Source organism: Aphelocoma coerulescens, unplaced genomic scaffold (genome assembly GCF_041296385.1).
Source record: "Aphelocoma coerulescens isolate FSJ_1873_10779 unplaced genomic scaffold, UR_Acoe_1.0 HiC_scaffold_417, whole genome shotgun sequence".
Taxonomy (NCBI): domain Eukaryota; kingdom Metazoa; phylum Chordata; class Aves; order Passeriformes; family Corvidae; genus Aphelocoma; species Aphelocoma coerulescens.
The window spans coordinates 37,960-48,655 of record NW_027183761.1 but is presented as its reverse complement, the minus strand read 5'-3'; the positions used below and the strand labels follow the sequence as shown (position 1 = coordinate 48,655).

At 58.9% G+C, this 10,696-nt stretch overlaps 1 protein-coding gene across 2 annotated transcripts; it reads right to left on the bottom strand.

Moving 5' to 3' along the window:
* Positions 1-1,032: 1,032 nt before the first annotated feature.
* LOC138101698 (mannose-P-dolichol utilization defect 1 protein-like) lies at positions 1,033-5,197 on the bottom strand. 2 transcript variants are annotated; one of them, XM_068999476.1, is made up of 7 exons: positions 5,073-5,197; positions 4,673-4,738; positions 3,897-4,029; positions 3,102-3,187; positions 2,896-3,014; positions 2,266-2,376; positions 1,033-1,449 (listed from the first exon to the last, which is right to left on the bottom strand). In XM_068999476.1, exons 1-7 carry the CDS (start codon positions 5,158-5,160, stop codon positions 1,330-1,332), a joined length of 723 nt encoding a protein of 240 aa, XP_068855577.1. In that variant the 5' UTR covers positions 5,161-5,197; the 3' UTR covers positions 1,033-1,329. The 2 variants fall into 2 exon arrangements, with proteins under 2 accessions (XP_068855577.1, XP_068855578.1); XM_068999477.1 differs by lacking the exon at positions 2,896-3,014.
* Between the last annotated feature and the right edge of the window lie 5,499 nt (positions 5,198-10,696).

Genomic DNA, 10,696 nt, shown 5'->3' with positions numbered 1-10,696 from the left:
GGTGTGGGGGAGTTTCCCCTCCCCTCCCCCCCCTCTGTGGTTTTTGGGGTTTTTTTTTTGGGGGGGGGGGAACCCCCCCCAAAATTTGGACTCTTTTTTTGTACATATTTAAGCTCTATATTTGTAACGCCCGGGGGGCCCCAAATCGGCCCCCCCTGGCCCCTAAAATTGGGGGGGAGGGGGGGTCTGGGGGGGGGTGAGGGGTTTGGGGTCCTCCCCCCGGGCCCCTCCCCCCTCTCCCCCCCCCACGGCGTGGGAAAAAAAGGAGGGGAGGGGGGGAGGGGAGATGAAGAGTATTTTGCATAGAAATTATGGAATTGTGGGAATAAAGCGATGGAGACGCCGGAGGTTCGGGATTGGGGGGGGTCGGGAGGGAAATTCGGGAGGATTCTGGGGCGGGGTCGGGCACGGGGGACCCCCCCCCCCCCCCGGAGTTAAAATTTGGGGGATTTTTGAGGGAATTTTGGGGTTTGCAGGGAGTTGTTGTGGGGTCGAATGGGGGATTTGGGAGCTCAGGGGGGATGGGGTGGGATTTCGGAGGTCCTGGAGGCGTCGCGGCTCACGGAGACCCCCCCCAACCCGGAGTCGGAATTTGGGGTAATTTTGGGAAGTTTTGGGGTCGGAAAAACGCGTGGGAACTTTGGACGGACGAGACGGCCAATCAGAACCGACAGCGCTCAGTGGGGGGCGTGGCCAGCGCGTGTGTGAATGGCGGGCGGGGCTTATGAATGGAGGGCGGGGTTTATGAACGGTGGGCGGGGTTTATGAATGGAGGGCGGGGTTAATGAACGGTGGGCGGGATTTATAAATGGCGAGCGGGATTTATGAATGGAGGGCGGGGTTTATGAGTGGAGGGCGGGAATTATGAATGGAATGCGGGATTTTCCCACGCCACCGGGCCCAAAGCGCCCCTCCCACCCTAATTACCGTCAATTAAGGGCTGTAATTAATTAGTTATTTAATTAACGACCAGAAAAAGGGGGGGGGGGGGAGCCCCCCTGGAATGGGGGGGACCCCAATTTTATTGGGGGGGGGAGGGAGGGGCGCTCTGGCCACGCCCATTTCCCACCTGGGAGGGGGTTCCGGCCCCTCCCCCACCTTGGTCCGAGGGGGAATTTTGGGGTCCCTGAGGTTTTGGGGGGGTCCCGGGAAGGAGTTTTGGGGGATCCCACAAAATTTGGGAACCCCCCCCAGGTGATTCCAGGTGAGATTTTTGGGGGGGGGGGTCCCAGAGCGTGGGAACCACTCCAAAATCCTCCTTTTAACCCCCAAAAATCCCAACTTCGGGGGCGATTTTGGGGGAGTTTTGGGGCGCCGGGGTTTTCGGGGTCACTCCTTTTTGGGGTGGGGGTCCCGGGAGCCCCCCAGGAGCAGCACCTGGGCCAGCAGGACCCCGTTGCAGGTGGCCGAGGCCGCGAAGGTCGAGGCCAGAAGGAGATCCCCGGTTTCCTGTGGGGGAAATTTGGGGGATTTGGGGGGATTTTGGGGGGTCCTGGAAGAGTTTGGGGGGTCCTGAGAGGTTTTAAAGGGAGTTTAGAGGGAATTTTGGGGGTTTAGAGAGGATTTGTGGGGGGGTTTAAAGAGAGATTTGGGGGGAATTTGGGGATTTTGGGGGTCCAAGGGGCGATTTTTGGGGTTTTAGGGGAAATTTGGGGCTTTTAAATGGAGCTCAGGGGGAAATTCGGGGATTTTTGGGGTCCCGGGGGAATTTTGGGGAGGATTTGAGGGGTCCCGAGAAAATTTGGGGGAAACTGGGGGGTCCTGAGGGGGTTTAAGGGGAATCTGGGGATTTCAGGGGTTTTGGGGATTTTGGGGGGGATTTTGGGGGTATTTTTGGGTTTTAGGGGGATTTTGGGGGAGATTTTGGGGTTTTAGGGGGATTTTGGGGGGGGTTGGAGTTTTAGGGGAATTTTGGGGTTTTAGGGGGGATTTCGGGGTTTTAGGGGGATTTTGGGGTTTTAGGGGGGTTTTGAGGGGGATTTTGGGGATTTTAGGGGGATTTTAGGGCGTTTCAGAATCCAGGACTTTTTTGTGGGGGAATTTTTGGCATTTGGGGTTTTTTTTTTGGGGGAGGGGTCTCACCGTGAGGGAGCCGAATTTGGGGGGGTCCTGAGTGAATCTTGGGGGGGGGGGGCCGGTGAAACTTGAGTGGATTTTGAGGGGAAATTCGAGGGGTTTTGGGGGGTTCTGGGTGAGTTTTAGGATCCGGGATTTTTTTGGGGAGGTTCTTTGGGATTTGGGGGTTTTTTTGGGGAGGGGTCTCACCGTGAGGGAGGTGAAGACTCGGGCCAGGGCCCCCCCGAAGAGGAGCCCCGTGGAGACCCCCGAGAGCTGCCCCGTGTGTCCCTGGCGGGCGTTGGTGACGATCTGCAGCAGCTGCGGGGGGGAAATTTGGGGGGGGGGGGGTCCCCAAAATGTTTGGAACCCCAAAAACCTCCCCCCGCCCCCTCCAAAAAATCAGGGAGTTCTAAAATTCCCCGGGAATGGGGGAAAAAAGCCTGAAACTGCCCCAAAAAGAATCCTGAAATCCCAGGAGAATTGGGTGGGGTTCGGCCGAAAATGAGCCGGGAAGCCCCGAATCCTCCCCAAAATCCCACCAGGACCCCCCGAATCCTCCCCGAAATCCCACCAGGACCCCCCAAATCCTCCCCGAAATCCCACCAGGACCCCCCGAAATCCCCTTTAACCCTTCCAGGACCCCCCAAATCCTCCCCAAAATCCCACCAAGGACCCCCAAAATCACCTTTACCCTCCCCAGGTGCCCCTTAAACTCCCCCAACCCCCCCAAGGACCCCCCAAAATCCCTTTTGAACCCTTACAGGACCCCCCCAAATCCCTTCACGACCCCCAAAATCCCCCCCAGGACCCCCAAAATCTCCCCAAGCCCCTCCCCACCCTGCTGAGGATGATGATGGGCAGGTTCAGGGCCTGCAGGGCGGTGACGAAGCTCAGCGGGGTCAGGGGAGACACCAAAAGCCCCAAAAACGCCCCAAAAACGGAGACCAGCAACAGCCCTGGGGGGGGGAGGGGACGAGAGAGGTGTCAGGAGGTCCCAAAAAGTCCCCAAATCCCCGAAATTCCGCCCCAAACCCGGCACAAACCTCGGCCCGTGCGGCCCCCGAAGTGCAGGATGAGGAAGAGGAGGGTGAGGGTCTGCAGGAGCAGGAACAGGGCCTCCCCCCAGGCGCTGTGGGGGCAGCGTTTGGGGGGTCGGGGGGGGGCTCGGGACCCCCAAAAATGGGTTTGGGAGGCCCAGAAACCCCCCCAGGAGCCCCAAAACGGCTGAAATTCCGGGAGAAATGAGGCGGGAACGGCGCGAAATGCACCAAAAACGCAGCTGGGAACCCCCACATCCCCCCAAAACTTCCCCAAATCCCCTCCACAGCCCCAAATCCCCCCAAACGCCCCAAATGTTCCCCAAATTCCCCCAAAACTTCCCCAAATCCCGTCCAGACCCCGAATCCCCCCCAAACACCCCAAAACCTCCCCAAATGTTCCCCAAATCTCCCCAAAACTCCCCCTGATTCCCTCCAGACCCCAAATCCCCCCAAAAGCCTCCCCAAATGTTCCCCAAATCCCCTCCAGACCCCAACCCCCCCCAAAATGTTCCCCAAATCCCCCCGAAACTTCCCCAAATCCCCTCCACAGACCCAAATCCCTCCCAAGCTCCCCCAAAAAAAACCCAAATGTTCCCCAAATCCCCCCCCCCCGATTCCCTCCAGACCCCAAATCCCCACAAACCTCCCCAAACCCCCTCCCAAAAACATCCCAGACCCCTCCCAAATCCCCCCCCCCCCAAAACCTCCCCAAATCCCCTCCAGACCCCCCCAAATCCTCTCCCAAGCCCCTCAAATCCCTCCAAACCCCCCCAAAATTCCCGGTTTTTCCCCCCAAACCTGAAGGGGAAGCTCCTGGCGCAGCCGTAGCCCACGGAGCCGCCCAGGGCCAGCAGCTCCAGCAGCACCGAGGGGAGGCTGAGCCCCCCCCCGCTGCGGGACCCCCAAACCTTCAGCAGCTGCGGGACCTTCACTGGGGGGCCAAAATGGGTCAGGGACCCCCAAAAACCTCAAAAAAAACCCGCCCCGAAATACCCCAAAACCACCCCAAAATGCACCTTCCTTCCCCCCCCCGGGACCCCCAAAGCTTCAGCAGCTGAGGGGGGGGGAGAAAAGGGGTAAAGGACCACCAAAAACACCTCAAAACACCCCTAAAATACCCCCAAATCCCATTAAAATACCCCAAAATCCCATTAAAATACCCCAAACCCCTAAAAAATACCCCAAAATTACCCCTAAACCACCCCCCCCGCGGACCCCCAAAGCTTCAGCACCTGAGGGAACTTCACTGGGGGAGGGGGAGAAAAGGGGTAAAGGACCACCTAAAAACACCCCTCAACCACCCCAAATCCCATTAACATGCCCCAAAATTTCATTAAAATACCCCAAACCCCTAAAAATACCCCAAAATTACCCCTAAACCACCCCCCCCCGCGGACCCCCAAAGCTTCAGCAGCTGTGGGGCCTTCACTGGATGGGCAAAAAGAGGTCAGGGACCCCCGAAACTGCACCCCAAAATAACCAAAAATACCCCTAAAATCATCTGAGACCCCCCAAATCCTCCCTGGGTCCCCTAAATCCCCTCAGAGCCCCCCAGAATCCCCCCGGGCCCTCACCCAGGACGGAGCCCGCCACGATCCCGTAGCCCAGAACTTTGCTCAGGAGGATTTTCAGACACGGAACTGCGGAGGGAGAACAAAGGGGAGGTAATGGGACCCCAAAAATTCCTCAAATTCCGCCCAAAATCCCTAAAAACCCCCCAAAATCAGGATTTCCCCCCCACACACACACACCCAAAACAAAGATGGCGGCGGTGTCGCCTCAGAGCAAAAGCAAAGATGGCGGCACTTCCCTTCCCGCGCCCAAAACCAAGATGGCGGCGCCCGTCACAGTTCCCGCCCGTAACCAACATGGCGGCCGCCCCCACAGCGCTCAGAGGCGCCTCAAAATTCCCCTAAAACCCCCCCGAAAAGCCCCGAAAAGGCCCCGAATCGCCCCCCGAGGCCCCTCCGGCACCATCGAGGAGCTGCAGGCGCAGGAAGAATTGGTCGAAGCAGTGCTCGGGCAGCAGGAACGGGACGAGCCAAGGCCGGAGCGGCTCCATGGCGGCTCCCGCGCTGCGCGGAAAACGGCGGGAAACGCCCCCCGTGCGTCGTGATTGGTTGAGACGCCAAATAATCCCGCCCCCTCAAAGCCCGTCCCGTAATCTGATTGGGTAAAAGCCAGTAGAGCCCTGCCAATCAATATCTGCGCCGAACTGCGATTAGTCAGTATTTTATTGCGCAAGGCGATTGGCTGAGTGGGCGTAAAGCCCCGCCCTCCCGCGGGCGCGGCGAGCTGCGATTGGCCGGCTCTTTATTATTGCCGATAAAGTTTAAAGTCCCTCCGAATGCCACAGAAATCCATCAAATTCACCCTAAAATCCCCCCAAACCCTCCCTTAAAGCCTCAAATGTAGGTCCCCAGCACAAATTAAAACGGTCTTGAATGTTTCGACTTGGGGGGGGGGGGAATCCAGGAAGGTCCGGGCCCCTAATTTGAGGGAATTTCTGAGATTTGGGGGAGCCAAGACCAGATCTCGGGGTTTTAGGGCGTTGAAGCCGCCTTTTGGGTGCTTCAGAGGGAGCCTGAGGTGCCACAGCGATTCTGGGCTGCTCAGCCCCTCCAGAACGAACCCTTGGGGGGCCCCAACACCCAAATTTCGGGGCTCGAGAAAACCCAAAATCCGCTTCTCCGCCTCTTCCCTCTGCGCATGCGCGAGGCCGCCGCGTTCCCGTGCGCGCACTCGTCCGTCCCCCCCCGGGCGCAGGCGCAGAAGCGGCGGGGGCGGGGGCGGCGCATGCGCGCTGCGCCTCCCTCCTCCCCTCCCTCCCCCAAGATGGCGCCGCCCATGGCGGCCGCCGCCGCTTCCCTCTCCCTCCTCCTCCTCCTCCTCCGCCGCCGCCGCCGCCGCCGCCGCCGCCGCCTCGCCCTCCTGCACCGCCTGCGCCTCCTCCTCCTCCTCCGCCGCCGCCGCCTGTCCGCGCTCCGCCTCGCCTTCCTGCCGCCGCGCTCGGCCGCGCAGGCCCCGCCGTGGCGCCGCCGGGGCCGCGTGTGGAGCCGCTGCCGCAGCTCCGCCTTCTGGGCCACGGTGCGGGAGAAGGCGCTGGGCGGCCGCGAGTGGAGCGAGCGCTTCCGCCTGCGCCCGGACACCTTCGACGCGCTGGTGTCGCGACTGAGGGCGGCTATCGGGCGGCGCGACACCGCCATGCGCCGCGCGGTGCCGGCCGAGGTGCGCCTGGCGCTCACCCTGTGGCGCCTCGGCGCCGTCACCGAGTACCGGGCGCTCGAGGCCACCTTCGGCGTGTCCCGGAGCTCCGTCTGCAAAATCCTGCGCGACGTCTGCGGAGCCGTGGTGGGGATTTTGGGAGCCCCCGAGGAAGAGGAGGAGGAGGAGGAGGATGGGGAGGAAGGGCTGGGCCCGAAGCTGCACCTGCCGAGGGATCCGGCGCGGAGCCGGAGCTGGGGCGGGGACTGGGGGGAGGATTTGGGGCCGGGATTCCAAATCCCGGCGGATCCCGGCTGGAGTTTCCCGGTCCCGGCGGGTCCCGGCCCGGAATTCCAGGTTCCGGCGGATCTGGGTGGGGATGAGCGGATCCCGAGGAATTCCGGCTCGAGGCCCCACGTGGCGGCAGATTCGGGGCCAGGTTCCCGAATCCCGGCGGATTCCGGGCCGAAATCGCAGATCCCAAAGGGTTCCAGCTCGGAATTACAAAATCCGGCGGATTCCGGCCCAAAACCCCAAGTCCCGGCGGGTTCGGGGTCGAAGTCGCGAATCCCGGTGGGTTTGGAGGGGGAGGAGCGGATCCCGGTGGATTCCGGCCCGAATTTCCCGATCCCGGCGGATTTCGGCTCCAGGCGCCAAATCCCGCTCCCGGAAAGTTCCAGGAGGAGCAGCAGGAAAAGCAAAATCCCGGCGGGAAACGCCCGGAAAACCCCAAAACCGCCGAATTCCGGCCGGGAAACCCCAGGAGACTCCGGACGACCCCGAATCCCGGTGGGAAACGAGGGGAACCCGCGAATCCCGGCGGAAGACTCTGGAAAGCCCCAGATCCTGAGGGAAAACCTGGGGAAGTCCCAAACCCTGCTGGAAAACGCGGGAAAGACCGAAATCCCGGCCGGAAATCCCGGAAGATGCCAAATCCCAGCGGGAAGCTCGGGAGCGGCCCCGACCCTGCCGGGAAACGTGGGGAACCCCCAGATTCCCTTGGGGAACCCCCAAAATCCCTCGGGAAACTCCGAAATTCCCTCGGGGAACTCCGCAAACCCTCAGACCCTGCCGGGGGACCGGGGAAACGCCCGGCTTCCATCCCAAGACCCCCAAAGTGCCGAAACCCCCGCGGAGAACTCCCGAGCCCCCCAAATTCCATCCGCAAGCTCCGGAAAGCCCCGGAGTCCTCCAGAGAACCGCAGGAGCCGGGGGATCCCGCGGGAGAGCTCCCGAAGCGCCCGAATCCCGCCGGAGAACGCCGCGGTGCCGCCGCAGTCACTCCCGGAATCATTCCCGCAATCATTCCCGCAGTCACTCCCTCAATCATTCCCGGAACCATTCCCGGAACCATTCCCGGACTCGTGGCCGCTCCCTCGCCTCGCCGGGGTCCTGGCGCGCCTGCGGATCCCCATCCGCGCGCCGCCCTCCGCTCCCCGCGGCGCCTATCGCGACAGGAGCGGCGGCGGCGGCGGGGCCGAGTCGCGACACGCGCTGACGCTGCAGGCCACGGTGGATTCCCGCGGCTGCCTCTGGAACGTGGAGTTCCAGGCGCCCGGCACCAAGCTCCGGCACTCCGCGCTCTTCCGCCGCCTCCAGCGCCGCTCCCGCGGGGCCCCCGCCGGGATCCCCCCTTATTTCCTGGGCACCCCCCGGGACCCGCTGCTGCCCTGGCTGCTGCGCCCGTTCGCGCCGGGCGAGGGCCGGGCCGAGGGGGGCGAGCTGGCGGTGGGCGAGGGTCGCTTCAACCGGGGCGCGGCGCGGGCGGCGCGGGGGGCGCGGGCGGCGCTGCGGAGGCTCCGGGGCCGCTGGCGCTGCCTGGGCGAGCGCAACGACACCGAGCTGCGCTTCCTGCCCACGCTGCTGCTCAGCTGCGTCCTCCTGCACAACCTCTGCCAGCGCCGCGGAGACCCCCTGCCCCCCGGGCAGGGCGGAGAAGCCGGCCCGGAGAGCCCCGAGGGCGGCGGGAGCGGCCCCGAGCAGGAGGAGGAGGAGGAGCAGGAGGAGGAGGAGGAGGAGGAGGAGGAAGGCAGGAGGGTGAGGGCGGCCGTGGCGGCGGCGCTGGAGGGGTGAGAAGGCAACGTTTTGGTGGGGACGGAGGGTCCGGCAGGGAAATTTGGGGGGTCGGGAGTGAAGTTTGGGTGATTTGGGGGTCCGGGAGGGAAATTTGAGGGGTCGGGAGCGGAATTCGGGGGATTTTGGGGGTCCAGGAGCAAAATTTGGGAACTTTGGGGGTCCAGGAGCGAAATTTGGGAACTTTGGGGGTCCAGGAGCGAAATTTGGGGCATCAGGAGCAAAATGCGGGGCATCTTGGGGGTCCAGGAGCAATATTTGGGTGATTTTGGGGGGTCAGGAGTGAATTTTGGGTGATTCGGGGATCCAGGAGCGAAATTTGGAGGGTCGGGAGTGAAATTTGGTGATTTGGGGGGGTCCAGGAGTGAAATTTGGGGGCTCAGGAGAGGAATTCGGGGGATTTTGGGGTTCCAGGAGCAAAACTCAGAGGGTCAGGAGCGAAATTTGGGGGCTCAGGAGCGAAATTTAGGGGGTCTGGAGTGAAATTTGGGTGATTTTTGGAGTCCAGGAGTAAAATTTGGGGGGTCAGGAGCGGAATTCGGGGGATTTTGGGGGTCCAGGAGCAAAATTTGGGAACTCTGGGGGTCCAGGAGCGAAATTTGGGGGTTTGGGGATCCAGGAGTGAAATTTGGGTGATTTGGGGTGTCAAGAGCAAAATTTGGGGGGTCAGGAGCGAAAATTGGGGGATTTGGGGGTCAGGAGCGAAATTCGGGGGGTTTTGGGGTCCAGGAGCGAAATTTGGGGGATTTGGGGAGTTCAGGAGAGAAATTTGGGGATTTTGGGGGTCCAGGAGAGAAATTTGGGGGAATTTTGGGGTCTCAGGGGGTTTTTAACCCAATCTGGGGGGGGCTCAGGACCCAAATTCGGGCTCTAAAAGCCCCAAATCCGCAGGAAATGGCCCCAAAATTCCCCCCTCCCCCCTTCCTTTCCCCAATCCCAAATAAATTCCGTGGAATTTGTCCCAAAATCGCTTTTATTCCAATAAATAAACGTTACAAAAGGGGGGCGGGGGAGGGGGGGGGGGGAGGGGCGGGTGTGAGACCCCCAAAAAGCGACGTTTATCCAAAAAAACCCCAAAATTCCCGAAAAAAAATGACCTCTAAAAAAAGCAAAAAAAGGGGAAAAAAGGGGGTGGGGGAGGGGCTTTTCCCCGTCCCCCCAAAAAGTGACTTTGACCCTAAAAAAAGGGGAATAAAACGGAGGAAAAGGGGGTGGGGGAGGGGCGGGGTTGAACCCCCCCCAAAAGTCCCAAAATTCATAAAAATTCCATAAAAAATGGGGGTGGGGGAGGGGCAGGTTCGGAGCCCTTCTGAAAGTGACGATTTTTGGGAATAAAACCCTAAAATTGACCTAAAAAAAATTGGGAAGAAAAGGGGGGAAAAAAGGGGAGTGGGGGGAGGGGAAGGTGGGGATAAAAAAACCCCCAAAAATCTGGAGAAATTCCCAAAAAAAAAGGCGGAAAAAATGAGGGAAAAGGGGGGGAAAATGGGAGCGGGGGAGGGGCGATAACGAAACCACCCCTGAAATTCATAAAAATGACCCGAAAAAAGCAGAAATTTGGGAAAAATGGGGAAAAAATTGGGGAAAGAGGAGTGGGGGAGGGGCAGAGGTGAAACCAACCCTAAAAATGGTTAAAAAACGCCCAAAAGTGACCCTAAAAAAGTGAGGGAAATGGGAAAAAATGGGGGGAAAAGGGAAAAAAGGGTGGGGGGAGGGGCAGGGATGAGACCGGCCCCTAAAAATCCTTTAAAAGGGTCCATAAAAAGGCCCAAAAATCGGGGAAAAAGGGGAAAATGGTGAAAGGGAAAAAATGTAAAAAAAAAAGGGGAAAAAGGAGGGAAAAAAAAGGAAAAAAAAGGGGAAAAAAGGGAAAAAACAACGGAAAAAAGAGATAAAAATGAAGAAAAAGGAAAAATAATGGAAAAAAGAAAAAAAAATTTTTAAAAATTAATAAAAGGAAAAAAGGAGAATGAAAGTGAAAAAAAATTTTAAAAAACAAAAGAAAGGAAAAAAGGGGAGAAAAGTTTAAAAAACAGGGGAAAATTGAAAAAAATTTAAAAAAGAAGGGGTAAAGGGAAAAAAAAAGGGATAAAAATGCAAAATGAAAGGGAAAAAAATGGAAAAAAACTGAAAAAAAAACCAGGAAAAAAAGGGAAAAAAGGGAAAAATATTTTAAAAAGTGAAAAAAAAATTTAAAAAGGGGAAAAAGGGAAAAAATGAAAAAAAAATTAAAAAAAGGGGAAAAAGGGAAAAAAAAGGATAAAAATGCAAAATAAAAGGGAAAAGAATGGAAAAAAGCTGAAAAAAAAAACGGGGAAAAA